Source organism: Heteronotia binoei, chromosome 21 (assembly GCF_032191835.1).
Source record: "Heteronotia binoei isolate CCM8104 ecotype False Entrance Well chromosome 21, APGP_CSIRO_Hbin_v1, whole genome shotgun sequence".
NCBI classification, from domain to species: Eukaryota; Metazoa; Chordata; class Lepidosauria; order Squamata; family Gekkonidae; genus Heteronotia; species Heteronotia binoei.
The window spans coordinates 73,524,500-73,544,497 of NC_083243.1; the positions used below are offsets into that span (position 1 = coordinate 73,524,500).

A 19,998-nucleotide genomic window follows, 5' to 3' on the forward strand; every position below is an offset into this window, starting at 1 on the left:
TTCACCACCAGTGCTTTAAAAACTGTGGCCTACATTTGGACATTTTCAAAGTTAGGCTAAGTCCCAAAGACAAAGCCAGGTAGTGGCCCCAAAAGGCAGACTCTAACAAACCCCTGCCCACAAGCTTTCTGCCCCTTAGGCCTTTGTGCTTTTCCCACATTTTTTTTGGAAAGGCAGCACTGCTTCGAGGCAACCATCTTCTTTGCCTAGAAGTCTGCTTCCCCCCCCCCCCCGCGCACAGGGTCAGAAAGTAGAAGAGGGGCGGAGGGGCATCATGACTGTTAGCAGCAGCACCTCTCTTTGGCCCTCTCCTGGGGGGGGGGGGATTGGGGGCGCGATCCCTGGCTCACTTGGGGCTTCTTCGGCTTGTCCCAGAGCCGCCGTCGGGAGGGAGGTCGAGGGAGCCGCAGTTCTCCTGGCGGCGGTCGCTGGAAGCGGCTGGGGGGCGGATTGCGAGGCGGCCGCTGACCAATGATCTGCAGAGCCGCTCTCAGCTGGCAGGCATTTAAATGGGAGCCAGCGGGCGCCGCTCGCAATTCCGAGGCGGGAGTCCTCCTTTCCCCCGATGGGCCACTGGAGCAGCCGCCGCCTTGCGCCCTGAAGTGCCCCAGCCGGGCGGGGAAGCCGCGGAGCAGCGATCGCCGCCCCAGCAGGTGAGGCAAGGCAGGCTCGGGGCCGCAGGCTTGCGGCTTTGTCCCTCGCGGGGTCACTCTCTCAGCTTTACTCGGGAGTAGTAGAGCCAATAGGTCAATGAAGTTTCCTCCTTCCGGAGGCGCTGTCTTTACTTACGCGTCAATCTGTCCCTCTGCCCTCTGGGAGAAGCAGATCCCCGGGGGAGGCTTGATGTGCGGAATCTACCCCGGGGTAAATGCTGAGCATCTGCCGAAATCCCTTCCGCGCTCTGTCCCCAGTTCAGCAGGCTCTCAGGCCATCCCGAGGCGAGGCCACTTCGCGGGGAGTGAAGCCGCCCGGCGAGGGTTGTGCTGCAGCTGCAGCCTCTGCTTAGGCAGGGCGGAGCCGCCGAGATCGCACGCGCCAGGCAGCGAACCTCTCCGCTGGGCTTCGTTCTCTGCTGCTGGGGCCCGGAATGCTTCTGGCGCGGCCCGGGGCTCAGACTGCTTTGGGGGGAATTAAGGTGAGTTGCCCTGCTGACCTGAAGAAGCACGGCAAAGATCGAGTCCGGCGGCACCTTTGAGATTCTAGGTATAACCTTTCAAGTGCAGGCACATTTCTTCAGAGTGTGAAGCAGTGTGCTTGCGCACGAAAGCTTATACCCAGAATTAAACTTCGTTGGTTTAATTATTCTTCTGTATCTGAAGAAGTGCGCGTGCACACGACAGCTTATACCCTGAATAAAACTTTGTTGGTCTTAAAGGTGCCACTGGACTCCAACTTGGTTCTGCTTTAGGTTTTTATAAGGGCCGCTAAATAGTTTTTTAAAAAAAAGATTGCCTTTGAAATTCTCGAGTGGATGTTCCGTGGGCTGGAGCAGACCTTTCAAATGGATTCCCTTCTGCTTTCTGTCCCCCATTAACAGTTTTCACACTTGTGGCATTCCAGTGTGAATGAGCTGGCAGGGCCTGAGAAAACATCCTCCAACGTGAGTCATGGGTGAGCAGAAAGATCCGAGGCGGCAGAGTTCCAGGCGAGCGGGACTGACTGCCCCTCTCTCCCTCCCGGGTCATCCTGCGCTGGATGAGACCCGGGTGGGGCGGCTATCCGGCTTTCGAGCCAGCTCTGCCTATGCCGAGGGTCCCGCTTCTGCCACGCTGCAGCCCTTCCCGGCTTCCGATCTCAAGCCGTCCCTCTTCTTACCTTGCTCCACCGCACCACATCCCATTGGCACCAGTGGTGACCAGAGAGGCTTTGACCTCTCCTGGGACTGGGAGGGATTCGGATGGCTCAAGTGCAGCGCAGGAGCTCTTCCACGTGGAAAGGCCATGTCGGAAGCCTGTGGGAGCCTCTGCCGGGGCAGCGTCCGGACTGAAGCTCGCTCTCCCCCCGCCAGGCTCTGGGAAGCGGCGATTGCGACGGCCAAGTCCCCCCCCTCCCCCTCCCCCTCCCCGCCGCAGCACTCCCGGCTGAGTCGCCAGCAGCGGCCCGAGTCTGGAATCGCCGCTCCTTGGGCGGAGGGAGGGGGAGGGGGGTCGATCCCAAGTAATGCCGCGCCCCGGCCGGGGCTACTCTTGCGGGCCTGGCGAGGCAGGGCGTCCGCCGAGAACGGGTATCCGCCCCGGGCCTCTGAGGGGCACAGCCGCCTCCAGTCACCAGCCAGCTGCAACTAGTCAGGCCGCCCCAGAGAGACTGTGGGAGCCCCTAGGCAGTCGAAATCTTGGGGGGGGGGGGCTTCCAAATTAGCTCAGTCTGAGCGTTTGTCCCACTGCCCACACTGTAGCCTTAAGGCACCTTTTTAAAAAGCCCGTTTGACAAAGCTGTGGGGGAGAGGCAGAGAGAGGCAAAATTGGCAACCACCCCAGCAGCAGCCACACCGTGCAAGGGCGGCTCAGTTCCTGGCTGCATGTGCAGGCTGGGAGGGCTGCATACAGGGGGGAAACGGGGGAGCCAGTCCGGGCCCCTAAAGGCCAGGGCCTATGTGGCCTAATTGCTAATCCAGCTCTGGCATCTTCAACCAACCAAGGCAGGTGCCCGGAGAGAAGGCCTCGGGTATGCAGCAGGGGAAGCGGGTCACCGACGGAGGACGCGACTCGCAGATCTGCTGCACCGCTGCTCTTGGGAAGCAGCGTGGTTGGGGGGGGGGGGGCGCAGTTGCTGCGGTGTCCTGGTCGTCGTGTTGGACGCTGTTAATGTCGGTCTGAACGTCGAAGAAAGGCGAAGTTAATTCTTCCGAAAGCCGTTCATTAAGAGAGCCAGTTTTAAACTGGAAGTAATGGAAACCTACAGCTTGTAATGCACTCTTAGGGCCTTTCTTTACCAGCTGGTTAAGGGCGCACCCAACTTGAGGATAAAACGCTGTCCACAGTTAATGAAGCCTTAATTAAAATGTCCCCAACTTGCTTTGAGCAGTTGTTGTTGTGCTTTATCTTTAAGGAACATGGGACCTTTAAAAACAAGTTGGCTTTCAAAAGTCAGAATGGGTTAAAGATCCCTTATGAAATTTCCCTGCCATGGTATTAACAGGCTTTTGGACTCCAGTTTAATGAATGTGGAATAACTACTGTATTTTGAATATCAGAAACAGAGCAGAGCCTACATGGTTTCATTGTCATTTTATATGTATGCCTAGTGATAAGTGGAGCAAGGAGGCATCCTGGGTGCTTTCCTCATGGGAAAGTCCTCATGCTTGTAGTCCTTTATTTATAGCTGCTGATACAGCACAGGACTAGTTTAGTTTCTGCCTCTTGGAAGCAGCCAATATATGCTGTTCTATGAGGAAGGGCAGGTTAAAACCACAATTGATAGCAATACCATAGAAGGTACACCTCATTGTAAATGTCACTGAAGTTGATGGTGAGAAGACAAATGATGCAAAGGAAAGAATCTCTAATGGTTGTATAACCCCTACATCATAGCAGTGTACGTATGAGAATCGGTCCAATAAGAATCTGGAAGCTTACCCGTGATGAAGCTGCATGTGAGATACATAGGGGACAATCATTAAAGATTCTTTCTTTTGTCTTGGTGTGTCCCTTTCATTTCTGCACTGAAGTTAATGGGCCTTCCTCCAAAACATTGAGGATCCTCTACCTGCAGTTAACAAACTGCATACTTCTGTAGATCCAAATTTGCTTGTTCCAATCTACTATTTTCTATTCACCCTTGCCCCTGATCCTAACATTTGTAATATTTAAATCCCCCCAAAGTCTCTTACAAAGATTAAAATGACAACCAAGTTTACATTTCAAAGGGATATAACAAGAAGTTCCATGAAAGCAGATCCTTCAGGTGAACACAAAGATGAGTCATGGATTTTTGAACGATGGATAGAGAAAATACATCTGAGAGGGAGAAGGGTTCATGTGGTGTTATGGAACCAGCTAATCCATAACGAGAGCATAGTGATCTTTGCTATCTTAATGTTCCCGTACATGAAATAAAGTTCTGTTTCATTCAGAGGTATTGCTAAAGAAACATCTGTGAGCTAAATGGAAATGTGTGTATTGGAGACATTTTTTTTACATATGATTCCATTCAGCTAAGGGTGGTGCAATCAATTGATGCAAGGCATCTCCTCTTGATGTAAACGTCTGGTACACACACTAGTTTGGCTGAGTATTAAGGTCAGCTTTTTCCTGAACATAAATGTAAAGCTCTCCTTCAGTAGAACTTACATTGGTGTCTGTTGTGAGTTTTATCTGCATTCACATATGGAGCAACCAGCAGGATGCAAATTGGGTTGTGATCTCCCTTGCCTCTTACTCCAGAAGAGTCTTCATGACTTTATATGGAGCAAAGTCTAAAGTAATAGAATTCAAAAAAAGGAGAGGTAGAGTGCATAGTACCAGGGCACTTTTTTTGTAGAAAAATCCCAGCAGGAACTTATTTGCATATTAGGCCACATCCCCTGACACCAAGCCAGCTGGAACTGTGTTCCTGTGCATTCCTGCTTTTTAAAAAGCCCTGCGTAGTACAATATTCCTATATTCCCAATATGTATTGTTGCTATATGGAATCCTAGGCAGACAGGGAAAATAGCAGAAATGTATAGCAGAAATGTAGTAACCATGGAGGTTTTGCTCGGTCCCTGAGAGCCTTGCTTATCTTTCTTTTAAACACTTGCCTGGAGATAAATGAGCCACTGACAGCAATTTCTTGTGCATTGATTGCAACGTTAAACATACTTTTCCATTGGAGTAAATATATTGAAATCAGCGGCACTTATGGTAGGATTTAAAGTTTCCATAGGGAAAGCATATTTGAGAAAACTGATTAATAAGAGCAGGGTTTTGTTTGTTTGTTACAAAAAAGCCAGTATTATATAATGAAGGAAATGGTAAAACAACCTCAGGGTGATTTCTACCAATACCAGGGCTTTTTTTGAGGAGGAATGCACAGGAACACAGTTCTGGCTGACTTGGCCTCAGGGTGTGTGAAGCAATGATGATGTCAGAGGTGTGGCCTAATATGCAAATTAGTTCAGTTGAGCTTTTTCTGCAAACCGCCCCCCCCCCCATACACACACCCTGGCCACTATATTAATTCTGCCTGCAACCAGAAATGCAAGTTTGGTCCTGGCAAACATTAGTGCTTTGTTCTGGGATGTCATAATAAAAAAAATCCTCTCAGTAAAGTGCATGCTGAATAGCCAAATGCAGGCCCCATACTACCTCTGGATTGTCAGGTGGGAAGGGGCACTGAAGCCACAAGACCTTGCCGGAAAGAAGACTTTCCTCATGAAGACTGTCTCCACCTACAAAACATGGATGTTAGATTTTTACACTCAGGTGGGTAGCTATGCTGGTCTGAAGCAGCAGAATGAAATTCGAGTCCAGTGGCACCTTTAAGACCAAGGCCTTTTTTTGAGCAAGAATGCAGTTCTGGCCGGCTTGGTGCCAGGGGATGTGGCCTAATATGCAAATAAGTTCTTGCTGGACTTTTTCTAAAAAAAAGCCCTGCATGAAATAATGATTATTTCAGGGGGTGTGGCCTAATATGCAAATGAGCTCCTGGGCTTTTTCTACAAAAAAAGCCCCGTTTAAGATCAACCAAGTTTTATTTTAGGTATAAGCTTCCATGCACACACACACACACTTCAGATATAGTGAAACAGAATTTCTGCAACCATTACATATAGAAAGAGTGAGGGTAGTATTTGGTAGTAATTCCACATCTTTGAACATGAACCTGCCACAAAGCAAACATGGGTTTCTCTTTTACAGTGCTACCCTAAGCAGAGCTGCACCCTTCTCAGCAAAATGATTTCAACAAAAGGATATCAACTGAGTTCTGAAAACCTGTACTTGGAAATAAAGCAGATTCTTTATAAGTTATTTGTAATGTTAGATCCATGCAATTAATTTGTTTAGCCAGAACTATTTGTGTACAAGGAATCTGCAATCCAGTTTATGAAGGCAAGGCAAAGCTTTGGTGGTAAACAAGACTCATGACAGCACAGTTGCTTTGCTATGTGCATATGCAGCCAAGAATGGAAAATTGGTGTCTTTGGCCAATAGGTTTGGGGGAAGTTATCTAAGCAACGCCTTGTAACCCTGTGCTTTGTGAATTCACTGCTCTGAATACAGATGGGATAAGAAGAGTAGAGGAATAAAGTTTTGCAAATGCTAGTGCAAATACTGGTGCTGGCTCAGTTGTGGGTTAACATGTTACATTTCTTTCCAGCTGGCCATATATACAATATAAGTTGTTGCTCTGTGGTATCCAGAAGCAACAAAACAGATCTGTAGTCTAAGATGTGTAGGGCTATTTCGTCCTAACTAGAGATGTCATTCAGAAGGCTTAGTTAGGTTGAGTTTTGAAAGAGCTTAAGGCTGACTTGCAGAAGCTCTGCTCCATCCTCCTTTTATGCACTGTGAGTTGTTTACCTCATGCAAAAAGGAAAAGGGGCTAGAGCTAGAAGAAGCTAGAGCTGGAGGAAACCACTGATGGTGCTCAGCTCTCTCTGGACAAATGCCTCTGAGATAAAGGGGGAAATGCACTAGAAAGGTGGGTCTTCTAATATGCAGGATTGTGACCTTTGTACTTAATTGGCCTTGCTGGCTTTGATGATAACATTCCCAATTCGGGTTGCCAAAAAGCCAATTCAAGAAATATCTGGGAACTTTGGGGGTGGAGCCAGGAGCAAGGTTGTGACAAGCATAATTGAACTCCAAAGGGAGTTCTGGCCATCACATTTAAAGGAACCATACACCTTTTAAATGCCTTCCCTCCACTGGAAATAATGAAGGATAGGGACACCTTCTTTTGGGGATCATAGAATTGGACCCCCTTGTCCAATCTTTTTGAAGCTTGGGGGTGTTTTGATGCTATGGATGCTATGCTGCAAATTTGGTGCATCTACCTCAAAAAACAGCGCCTCCCAGAGCCCCAGATACCTGTGGATCAATTCTTCATTATACCCTATGGTAATCTCCATAGGGAATAATGGAGTGCCCAGCAGACATTTCCCCCCCACACTTTCTGATGATCCTAAAGTGGGGGGAGGGCCTCCAAACTGGGGAATCCCCTGCCCCCACCTGGGGATTGGCAACCCTATTCCCATTGAAGTGCAAGTATGATTACTGCAATTATTTTCTAAGTTGACTGCATTGCCTTGCAGCAGTACAGCATTCTGAATTGCTGCAGAACTCCTGATTGGGTTGCACTGTGAAATGGGTGCAAGACTTGGCATGCTACATTATCTATATAATAAGTCTATCAAGTAAATGATTAGGCTGTTCCTATACAGTCTTGGGTACAGTTCCTATACAGTTTTTAGGTTTTTAAATGCTTAACTTTTAAATGTAATAACTTTGCTTCTGTTTTATTGTTTTATCGTTTGTTGTGAGCCGCCCTGAGCCACTCTGTTGGAAGGGCGGGATATAAATTATGGAATAAATAAAATAAAATAAATAAATACACTTAAACCTATGAATTGCCCAGTGTAAGGTTACTTACTTTCAGCTGTTTGAAAACACTAGACCAAGTATAGGCTAGATCATTGGTGTCAAACATGTGGCCCAGGGGCTGAATCAGGCCCCCAAGCAACTGGCTGTCATCTGTTTCCTTCTTCCTCTCTCTTGCTTCCTTCTGCATAATAGCATGCTCTGCAAGGCTTGCTCAATCGCACATGAGCTACAGAGCAAAGCCTGTATTTTCTCCATTGGCTGAGGCTCCTCCTTGGGGAGGAAGGGGGGGAGGGATAGCTTGCTTTGCCAGGCTCTCTCAATCATGCAGCACAGCTACTGAACCAAGCCTCTCTTCCTTCTATTGGCTTCTCCCCCTCCTGGCTCCCTGGGGAAGGAAGGAAAGCCAGAGCTTCCTTTGCTCAGTTCCCTGGATCCCTTGGGAGAGATACAAAGAAAGCACCTTTAAGACCAATAAGTGCTAATGTTTTAAGCATTTTAAATAAAAAAAAACTTTAAGTGTGTTTGTCTGTGTCCTTTATAGAGTTTATATCTCTGCTACCTAATCTTAAATAGGTACACACATGGCCCAGCTTGACATGGCCAGTCCCGACAAGATCTCATTTAAGTCAGGTCTGGCCCTCATAACAAATGAGTTTGACAACCTTGGGCTAGATATTCTTAAACCTGTGGCAGAACAGTTTGTGTTTTCCCCCTTAATACATCTAATTCTTAACATGGTCCTATCTGTGGATACTGAAATCTGGACACTGGAACCATGAACAGACAAAACAGATGTTCTACAAACCTGAAAAAAACAGGTGTGCAGAAAAACCTGATTTTTTAAAAAAGCCCAAATCATTGGTAAACCAGGAGCTGAACCCTCTTAGAATAAAAAAGCGACACTTGTACATTTTAAAAAAGGAATGTCCTCAATGACCCTTGCTAGGCGATTATGATAGTATTGCCATCAGTAAATGTATTGCCATCTGTCACTAAAAGGCAGGGCTTTTCAAAGCCTCTTTGGACCTCTAAGGAAGGACTCATTAAAGGACAGACACAGCAGCAACCACTGGAAGAATCAGCTATTCACTAATATTCAACAGCAGCGACCACACAAAAGCCACCATGCTGTAGTGGTCAGAGTTTCACATCTGGGAGACCCAGGTTTGAACCTCCACTCTGCCATGGAAGCTCACTGGGTGACCTCGGGCCAGTCATAAGCTCCCAGCATAAACTACTTCACAGGGGTGAGGGGGGGAGCAGAGGGCAGCAATGTAAGCTGCTTTGGGTCCCATTGGATAGACAGGTTGGGTGCAAATGAATTAAATAAGAAATATGGGTGATAGATAGAAAGGAGAAAAGGGACTAGGTAAAGGTATGGGGCTGCCAGGAGCAGGAAAAAGGGAATAGTTTGGGGACGGGTACTCAGGAAAAATGGGGATACCCCCTAAAAGTTTTTGCTGGTTCCTCACTGTACAACTGGGCCTGGCTCAGCTTGGTGGCCACAGCTGTGTAGACTTTTCCTGGGCGATGCTTTAAACTGAGAGAAGGAGGGAAAACTGAAGACCAGGAGACAAAGGTAGGTTGGCTTATGGGTGATAAGGAATCAGGGAAAAGGGAAAGACTATAGGAACTTTCAGGGATAGGGAAGAGGGCATAGTGGGAGAGAGGAAAGTATCCTGCAAATCCTTATGGTTCTCTTGCTTGTCTTTTTTGTTAACTGAATGCGGATAAGTGACTCAAATGCAGACAATACAGAACAGATGATTTCTGGATACATGCAAAGAATCCTGCCCCCCCGCAAGAAATTGAATGCTAGTATTTATATGACTTCTTTCTGCTATTCCAGAAAACATTGTCCAACAGACCTTTGCTTTCTGTTACAATAACATTATTAGAATCATAGAACCATATAGTTGGAAGGGACCTCCAGGGTCATCTAGTTCAACTCCTCACATAATGCAGGAAAGTCACAAATACCTCCCCCCACATATATCCCCAATGACCCCTGCTCCACACCCAGAATATGGCAAAAACCTCAGGATCCCTTGCCAAACTGGTCTTGAGAAAAATTACTGACTGACCCAAAAGAGCCAATCAGCATTTTCCTGGGCATGTGAGAAAGAAACTAATGGCTCTGATTTTAGTGTCGTCTCTTATCTTCTTAATCAAAAATTCTATTGTCATTACAAAAAGAAGTGGAGATAAGGGGCACCCTTGTCTGGTCCCCTGCTCTATTTCAACCAATTCTGAATTACTCCCGTTTATGTTAATTTTCGCGCTTTGCTTAGTATATATAGCCTCTACAAGCTTTCTAAAACTCTTCCCACAACCTATCGCTTCCAATGCTTTGTTGATGAATTTCCAGTCCACGTTGTCAAACGCTTTTTCAGCATCTAGAGAGATACCCACAAATTGCTTTTCAGGGTGTTCTTTGTAATACTCTAAGATGTTCAAAAAATATCTTAAATTTTGCCGCATCATTCTCCCCGGTATAAATCCAGTTTGATCTTCATGTACTATAGTTGTTATAACTTTCTTAAATCTGTTAGTCAATATTGTCGCAAAGATTTTATAATCCGCATTCAGAAGAGAGATTGGTCTATAATTTTTGATATCTGTTGGGGAATTTTTTTTTTTTTTAAAAGAGAGAAAGAAACTAATGGAGAATGGAAACTAAGCACTGATGCAGCCCTACCTGCTGTCCTTCTCATGATTTGTCTAAGTTCACAGAATCAGCATTGCTGTCAGATGACCACCTAGCCTCTGTTCAAAAACCTCCAAGGAAGGAGGGACCACGGGCTCCAAAAGAAGCCTGTTACACTGAGGAACCACTCTAATGGTCAGGAAGTTCTTCCTAATGTTTATCCAGAAACTCTTTATTTAATTTCAACCCACTGGTTCTGGTCTGACCTTCTGGAGCAACAGAAAACAGCTCTGCACCATCCTCTATATGACAGCCTTTCAAGTCCTTGAAGATGGTGATCATATCACCTCTCAGTCATCTCCTCTCCTCTCCTTCAGCCTTTCCTCATAGGACTTGGTCTCCAGACCCCTCACCATCTTTTATGCCCTCCTATGGACATGTTACAGCTTGTCTAGATCTTTCTTAAATTATGGCACTCAAAACTGAATACAATACTCTAGGTGAGGGCTAACCAGAGCAGAGTAAAGTGATACCATCACTTCATGTGATCTGGATGCTTTACTTCTGTTGATACAGCCCAAAACTGTATTTGCCTTTTTAGATATTGCATCACACTGCTGACTCATGTTTAGTGTATGGTCCACTAAGACCCCTAGATCCTTTGCTCACAAATTACTGCCAAGACAAGTCTCCATCTTATAACAATGCATTAGATTTTTTCCTACCTAAATGCAGAACTTTACATTATCCCCATTAAAAATCATTTTATTTGTTTTAGCCCAGTTTTCTAGCTTGTCAAGACCATCCTGTATCCTGTCTCTGCCTTCTACTGTACTTGCGACCCCTTCCAAATTAGTATCATCTTAATAAACATTCCCTCTATTCCTTCACCCAAATCATTTATAAGGATGTTGAACTAAACAGGTCCCAGGACAGATCCTTGAGGCACTCCACTTGTCACTCCACTCCAAGAGGATGAGGAACCACTCACAAGCACTCTTTGGGTGTGATCTGTCAACCAACTACAGTTCCACCTACTAGGATCCAAACCACATTTTACTAACTTGTCAACAAGAATAGATTGTGGAACTTTATCAAAAGCCTTACTGAAATCAAGATAAACAATGTCTACAGCATTCCCCTGATCCAGCAAGGTAGTAATTTTCTAAAAAAAAGGTGATAAGGTTAGTCTGACATAACTTGTTCTTGAGAAACCCATGCTGGCTCTTACTGATCACAGCTGTCCTTTTTAAATGCTCCAGGGCTGACTGATTATTTGTTCTAAAACTTTTCAAGGTATAGACATCAGGCTGATGGGTCAGTAGTTACCTGGATCCTCCTTTTTCTCCTTCTTGAAGATGGGGACAACATTTGCCTGCCTCCAATCTTGTGGCACCTCACCTGTTCCCCAAGAATTCTCAAAAATAATAGACAGAGGCTCAGAAATTACAACCACAAATTATTTTAGTTCCCTTGGATGCAGTTCATCTGACCCTGAGGATTTCATTTCATTTAAAGAAACTTGGTGTTGATGTATTACTCCTATGCTGATCCTAGGCTGCAACTCCTTTCCTTCATCATGAGTTCTGTTTTTGCCATGCTGAGCACCATTTCCCTCACAAGAGAAGACTTAGGAATTGAGCAGTTATGCACCCTTTCTTCATCAGCTGTTACAATTTCACTTTCCTGTCCCAGCAAGGGGCCTGCCAAGTCCTTGCTGTTTTTCTTACCGTGTACATAAGAAAAGAACCATTTTCTTTAGCATCTCTCACTAGCCTAAGCTCATACTGAACTTTAGCTTCCCTAACTCTTTCACTACAAACACTAGTTATTTGTTTATATTCATCCTTGGTTATAAGATCCTCTGTCCATTTTCTAAATGAGTCTTTTTTATTTCTCAAGTCTTTAGAGAGCTGTTTATGGAGCCACCTTGGCTTCTTTAGGCTCCACCCATTTTTCCTTTTCATAATTTGTGATTGTGCCTTCAATATTTTTCTTTTAAGAAACTCCCCCCTCTCTTGAACTCCTTTCTCCTTAAGTATTTCTGACCATGGGATTTTACCCATCATAAATCTAAGTTTGTCAAAAATTTGTTTTCCTGACGTCCAACCTTTATGTTTGACTATGTACAGCTAAACCCACATCAATCCGGTTTCCGTTCGAGTCATGGGACGGAGACGGTACTGGTCGCCTTCACAGATGACCTCCAGAGACACCTGGATAGAGGTGGCTCGGCAGTGCTGATGTTATTAAACCTGTCGGCAGCGTTCAACACGGTTGATCATCAGCTACTGACCTGTCGCCTCGCTGGCACTGGAATCCAGGGGTTAGCCTTGAAGTGGCTTCCCTCCTTTCTCCAGGGTCGGGGACAGAGGGTGGCACTACGGGAAGAACTATCCCGGCGACACCCACTTATTTGTGGAGTGCCGCAGGGAGCAGTTCTTTCTCCGATGTTATTTAACATCTACATGCACCCCCTTGCCCAGGTTGCCCAGAGGCATGGACTGGGTTGTCACCAGTACGCTGATGACACCCAGCTCTACCTGTTGATGGGTGGCCAGTCTGATTCCACCATGGAAGATCTGTCTGCAGCACCACAAGCTGTGGCGGGGTGGCTCAGGCTGAGTGGACTGAAATTAAATCCAACGAAGACAGAGGTCTTGTTTCTAAGTCGCCGCGATCTGGGACCGGAGGTCCGTTTACCAACCTTCGATGGGGCACAGCTTATGCCGGCGCCCTAGGTTAAAAGCTTAGGAGTGCTCTTGAATGCCTTCTTAACGATGGAGGCCCAAGTGGCTGCCACTGCCAGGTCAGCTTTCTACCATCTGCGGATGGTGAAGCAGTTGGTTCCCTTTCTTGATCATGACGACTTAGCTACTGTGATCCATGCTACAGTCACCTCAAGATTAGATTACTGCAATGCCCTCTACATGGGGCTGCCCTTGTACCAAATCCAGCAACTCCAGCTAGTGCAGAATGCTGCAGCCAGGTTGTTAATAGGAGTTCCTTTATGAGAGCACATTCAGCCTGTGCTAAAAGCACTGCATTGGCTACCAATAGTGTACTGGATTCGCTTCAAGGTGCTGGTTATCACCTTTAAAGCCCTATATGGCCAGGGTCCTGCATACTTTAGGGACTGCCTTTCCCCATATATGCCCCAGCGAGCACTTTGGTCTGGAACCCAAAACTGGTTGATGGTCCCCAGCATCAAAGAAGTTAGGCTTGTGTCAACAAGAGCCAGGGCCTTTTCCATCGCTGCTCCTAGCTGGTGGAATGAGTTGCCGGAGGAGGTGAGGACCCTGCGAGAGCTCACACAGTTCTGCAGGGCTTGCAAAACAGCACTCTTCTACCATGCTTTTTCATAATGCCATCTACAGCAATGGATTGGGCCAGAAACACAACCAGTGGCTTGTCTGGGACCTCCAGAAGTTTAACAGTCGACCAGTCTGATTACCACTACTAATATCTTGTTGTTAGGATACATCGAATTAGCACCAGATGTTTTAAATGTTTTAATTTTTAAATGTTTTTATACTTAATATTGTTTATATTTACTGTTAAATGGTTGGGCATGCTATTGCTGACCCTCATACTGTTAGCCGCTCTAAGCCTGCCTTGGTGGGAAGGGCAGGATATAAATTAAATAAATAAAAATAAGTAAAATAAATATTCCCTTCCCCAAGACTGTAAATTCCAAAATCACATGGTCACTACTACCCAGGGTGCCCAGTACTTCCACCTCATCAACCAGTAATCTTCCCTGTTGGTGAGAATCAAGTCCAGGATAGTAGATCCCCTTGTTTCCTTCTCCACTTTCTGGAAAATGAAGTTGTCAGGAAGACAAGTCAGGAATGTATTTGACCTTTTGTTTTTAGCAGAATTGGACTTCTAACAGATGTCTAGATAATTGAAATCTCCCATGACCGCTGTGTCCCTTCCCTTTGAGAACTTTGCAATCTGTTGTAGGAGTATTTTAACCTCCTTGTAGGAGTATTTTAAGGAGGAGCCTTGCAATTTAAAGACTCAGAGCCTCTGACTCAACAGCCAGAGCAAAAGTGAAGCATTGGGCCAGCAACTACTCCCAAGCAGTGTACAAATTAATAATTTTCTGCACATCTAAAAAGTCTGAAATATATGAAGAAACTCCAGTCATTTGGGAGGTGGCTTTTCATTGCTTCTGTGCTAAAACTGACTATTTGATTTACTGTTAAAGGGAACATGTTGGGAGAGAGCACAAGGAATCATGAAATGTAAGTAAAGAATTTAAGAATTCCCTGCTGTATCCTGTCAAAGAACCTATCCACTCAAAGAGGGGGAATTCCTAGAGTTTCATGTCACACCATGATGTCATTTCTAGGTATTCTGTGTGAAGTGTTATAAAACCTTAGATTTTCCCTAGTGTCTGCATCCCACACAGTTCTGCCTTCAAAGGACTCCTGGCTGGCAACTCTGGGTAATAGTGATGTGAGTTGCATGAAGTGCAATTGTATTAGTCACTTCTCTAGAGTGACTAATCTCTAGAGAGCCAGTTTGGTGTAGTGGTTAAGTGTGTGGACTCTTATCTGGGAGAACCAGGTTTGATTCCCCACTCCTCCACTTGCACCCTATGTTGTTTACCTAAGGCTCTCTTGTGAATCTGTGTCAGAATCAACTGATCAGTTTTTCTGATCAGTCTGTGGGACATCATGGTGAAACTACATCATATGCATCAAAATGTTTTACTGGTTATTCTAGGAGTACATAGGATAAGTGCCCATTGCTGCTGGTGTTTTTTACAGGCATTTTATTCTTTCTCAGCTCAGTGAATTCCTGTTTAGACACTCCTAAGATCACAAATAACACTTCCAGCACTTATTTCCAAAGCACATTGTGTGTGTGTGGGTTTCTAGGGTGGAAATACACCCCCCCCAAGAGACCATCTCTGGGTAAATTTGATCCATGTTGATCTCCTGAGGAGAATAAGCCATGTTTTGAAAAGGTTTTTTTTTTTTAAAGACAAAACAAGGAAATTGATAAGAAATGATAGTTGCAGGGCTTTGAAAAAAAAAAGCAGGGAATGCACAGGAATGCAGTTCCGGTTGCTTTGGTGTCAGGGAGTGGGAAAAAAACCCCTTTGTGAAACAGTGGGGACATCAGGGGTAAGGCCTAATATGCAAATGAGTTCCTGCTGGGCTTTTTCTACAAAAAAAAGAATCCTGGATAGTTGTATCCCCAAACTGGCAAATACTAGGAAATACTGATCTTGAGGTGATGCTTGAAGCTGCTTAGTGTTGCTATGCTGTTAGGTATTCAAAAAATTCTGTTATTCTTTCAGTTGAATCAGAAATTTTAAATGACTATTTTAAATTTGTGTTTTGGGAGCTTTGCAACTCTTGCATGTCATGTTTAGGAATTTGTTTGGTGTTTTGGTATTAAATTAATCTAGACTTGGGATCCCTGTGAACACTTAGCTGCTCAAACCAATAAGCTTAATAGAAGGGTACATGTATTGGAAAAGCAATATTTTTACCTACCGACTGCATAAATAAACGCATAAGAAAGTCCATGTATTATAATGGTGTAGAACAATATATACCCAACCCAGGGTAACTATGTTAGTTTTTTGCATGCAATACAACAAAGTGTTGTGGCACATTAAAGAAAAGTAATTTATTGGGGCACGAGTTTTCAAGGGTATTGGACACTAAATGTGTAACAAGACTTTGTGAAAACAGATTTTAGTGAGAATTGAGCAGGATGAACTGTTTTTTTTTTTTAATAGAGTCAATCCTGTAGCAAGGGTTTGCAGTAGTAGTAGTTAGATACTCTAGGCAGCAATCCTGGAAAATATAAAGAGTTTTATCTAAACTAGAATAAAATGTTGATTGAGAACAGAATTCTACTGCCATAAGACTGAATGAGAAGGCTATTACTCTTGTTCCAACAAGAATATGAATTGTGATCCAAACAAGTGAGAAAACATAGTACAGGGCTCTTGTATATGTGTTTTTTAAAAAAATCTGGGTTGCTTTCAGTTGATAATATTCTCTTCCATAATTCCTAGGATGGCTTGCACAGTTTCTTCTTTTGGAGTTCTGCTACTTTTGCTTGGACTCCTGCTTCCCACAGCAGAGGGGGGCAAGAGGAACCGTGGGTCACAAGGAGCCATCCCTCCTCCTGACAAAGACCAGCCCAATGATTCAGAACAAATGCAGAAGAAGCCAGGCTCCAGACCCCGGGACAGGGACCGGATCAAAACACCATCTGCTGAAGAAGTGCTGGAATCGAGCCAAGAGGCGCTGCATGTCACAGAACGCAGGTACCTGAAACGGGACTGGTGCAAAACTCAACCGCTCAAGCAAACTATCCATGAAGATGGCTGCAAGAGCAAGACCATCATCAACAGATTCTGTTATGGCCAGTGCAATTCTTTCTACATCCCAAGGCATGTCCGCAAAGAGGAAGGCTCTTTCCAGTCCTGTTCCTTTTGCAAGCCAAAGAAATTCACTACCATGTCAGTGACACTGAACTGCCCAGAACTTCAGCCCCCCAGCAGGAAGAAGAGGATCACGCGAGTAAAAGAATGCCGCTGCATATCCATAGCCTTGGACTAAGAGGTGCCATGTCACCTCTTGAAGAGCAAGTGCCTGTTACAGTACAAAGTGGGGACACAAACCAAAGAGAACCACAGTCAATCAATGTATGTTACCTGAGTGCAATTATGTCCTTATACATCCTTTGAAAGCATGCTATGGAATGACACAACTACTTATTCCTGCAACCTTGTTCCTAGGTTCAGTATCTCACTAATTCACTCTTATGTCAGGATTCTTGCGCTTATGGCTTTGGTTGTTTGTTTTCTATGCCATTGATAATTTGAATTGCCTTTTGAAAGGGAGGGCATTAATATGTTCTAGATATTGAAAATATCTTCCCAAAAATGCTATAGAATTTACAGAAACTGCAGAGTATACTGAATTACATTATAATGAAAAAATAGGGCCATTAGTAGAAAGAGTGATTGGAAAACACAGCCATGCTCAGGGGAGAGGGGATAAAAGAAAGAAGAATATTAAAAACTAATATCCAAGAGCAGAAATGTGAGAGAGTGGAAAGACAGAGGTAAATGAAGAGAATAATACAATAAATGGGAAGCACTACACATCATCACTTTATTGATGCTTGTGGATGTATTTAATATAATTCTTAACTACAATCTTGCTATATTCTGTGAAACTAACTGTAATAATTTGTTTGACATTTTGCTTTTATTGTGGCTACACATATACTTGTAATGCTTGTCTACAGCTAGGTGTGTCTATATGTGTGCATACATTGTCTCAATGTATACCAGTTCAAAGTAATGCAGCAAACAATGAGGAAATGGAAAAAATTAAAACAAACTATAGAATTTCAAATGCTGTAACTGTGTGAAGGGAAAGTGCACACCCTATAATTAACAGGATGATCATGTCAGCACTGCTGCAGGCATGCAGTCTGGAGGGGGACAAGAAAGAGGAAGACGTAACTTTGCCAAGGTAAATCCATAGAAATGTGGACTATAAAAAAATCACCATAGGCTGTAATTTGGAATAAGGTACAGTGATAGTATGTAAAGGGTCCACTGCTTCCCAAATGTGACCAAGTAGTGTAGGATCTCTGCATGTTGGGATTTTGATGAATACCCCTTGTTGAAATCAAGCTCGTGGAAATTCTCAGGAGACCCCAGCGATGTCCAAGAAAAAATGGTGAGAACATCTGCTTCCTTAGTTTTCTTTTTCATAATCTTTAAAGAGATCTGCTTACTCTGGTCCCTTCACTTGTTTCATTCCAAAAATGTAATATGCTTGAAGTGTGTTAGGGACCCTGTCAGAAAGGATGGGCACTAATTTCTTCCTCCTCAGCAACACATTTATTTGAGGCTTTCATCCAAAATGAGGTTATTTACAATTGATTGCTTTTATTTCATATAAAGGACCCTCACAGATTAAATCCTGCCATAGTCTGGAGTTTAGGATGTTCTGCCTGGCTTTCCCCTGCACCTGTTTCTCATTGACCAAAGCAGTTATCTGTCCTCCTGTGTTTTCTGGAGCAGGAAATCACAACTACAACCCATTTACTTAGCAAACTAACAGTTTAACTGCCAACTGCATGGAAATGTGGGAGGCCCAAGGTGCCATTGCTCAATACTTCTAACAGGCAATGTTCTACAGATATGTTCAATACTTCTAACAGACAATTAGGAAAGAGGAGAGCACAGGCATGCTAATTATTTGTATGTCCTTTGAAAAAGTGCCAAAAATATGTCTGGCATAGTATAATCATTGAGGCCATTCCTCAATAGTATAAGCATTGAGGCAGCCACACACATAAAAGAAATAATAGTTTCACAGTTACTGCTTTTTCTATAGCGTGGCTCCAGTCCTGTGCTAGTCTTGTCCAACATTCAAGGTCTTGGATGGGAATACACATTTCCATATATAGAAAATCTTCCTCCAGTCAGCTGGGATTTGGATGAAAATCATAATGCCTCCTGCCATCTTGCATGAAATCTGCCTTCTCTGTGCAGGTCATTTTTACCTGATGGAGTGAATGTCTTTACTGCACTTTGTCTATGCCCAGTAGGAGTCAACAAGTTTTCTCCTTCCTGTTAATACCACCCACTGCTTCACCTTAACTAAATGGTTTCAGACTTCATTTCTTTGCAGGTTATTTTTTAAAACCTGATTTCTGAGTTACAGGAGATAATTTCCACTGTGTGGAATGTGAATAGTTAAGCAGAAAGATATTTAATGGTATTCCATTTGCATATTATCAGAGGGGTTTCCTCTAACTTTTTTTTTCCAGAATAGGCTAAAAAAACCCTTTCTTTGAGCTGTTGAGAGGTTTATGCTAGTTCTTGCTTCTCTTCCTCTATTTGGTACACAGCACACAAAGCAGTATAAACCTCAGGGTTTTTAAAATTTAACTTTCATACAGGATATACTTTTGAAGCAAGGCTTGTATATAATGGGGGGAACATTGGTTATCTATGCAAAAATAATCAAATAATGCCTTCAGACAAAAAAGGTAGATTAAAAAAAAAATAGAGGCCTTTTTGAATGGATTTTTTAAGAGAAAAAAGCCCTCTGATCTACAAAGAATTTGATTTTAAGCCTATGTATTTGAATGCCTGAATTTTTTCTTTAAGAAACCAAAGTCATTATGTGTTCTTGTAGAGATCCACAATGCAAAAATTCATTTAAAAATAAACATTTGATTTGTAATTGAACAGAATTGTCTCCTCATCTTTCTCAACAGGTTGGTTACACATAGTCAAACATAGGATATGTAAGACATCTCTCAATTTCTCAGTTTTCCTCTGTAGCCCTTGTGTCTTGGACTGCAGCTAAAAATATGGAAAAGGGTGGGTGAAGATGCTGAGACTATATTGAAAACAAAGAAAGGATAGAGCCCTAAATGCCCAATGTTTTTGTGTCCTCACCCTGGTTCCATCTGTGGCAATCATCCCAAAAATGTCCTGCCTCTCCTCCTTGGCTTTGAACCAATCCTTGTGATTTTGGTGTCATTCAAGTGAGTGTCAGTCAATCAAAGCCCATGAAACTCCACTGGAAGGGAGGGCATGAGCCAGCCTCACTTAAGGCCAGGGAATTTGTTCCTATGGATAAGAGCTTCAGTTTAGCCAAGTTTTTGTTTGGCTTTTAGTTATGATTTGGGGTCAGCTTAGAGAAGAAAACTTGTTTTAGTGAGACAAATAAGCATCCTGATAAGGGCCTGGCATTCCTAACTTACGTGTAGCAATTATGTGAAAAGGAGCTCTGTGTGGTAAAAGAACAATCATGGACCTGG

At 44.0% G+C, this 19,998-nt stretch overlaps 2 protein-coding genes across 2 annotated transcripts in view; both read left to right on the forward strand.

Annotated features, from left to right (window-relative positions):
• The window catches only part of ARHGAP11A (Rho GTPase activating protein 11A), a gene marked incomplete at its 5' end in the record, with an annotated part of 145,670 nt that overhangs the window by 94,391 nt on the left and 31,281 nt on the right, over positions 1-19,998 (forward strand).
• On the forward strand, positions 539-19,420 carry GREM1 (gremlin 1, DAN family BMP antagonist). The gene is made up of 2 exons (XM_060262841.1): positions 539-653; positions 16,214-19,420. The coding sequence occupies exon 2, from the start codon at positions 16,215-16,217 to the stop codon at positions 16,761-16,763; it is 549 nt and encodes a 182-aa protein (XP_060118824.1). The 5' UTR covers positions 539-653; position 16,214; the 3' UTR covers positions 16,764-19,420.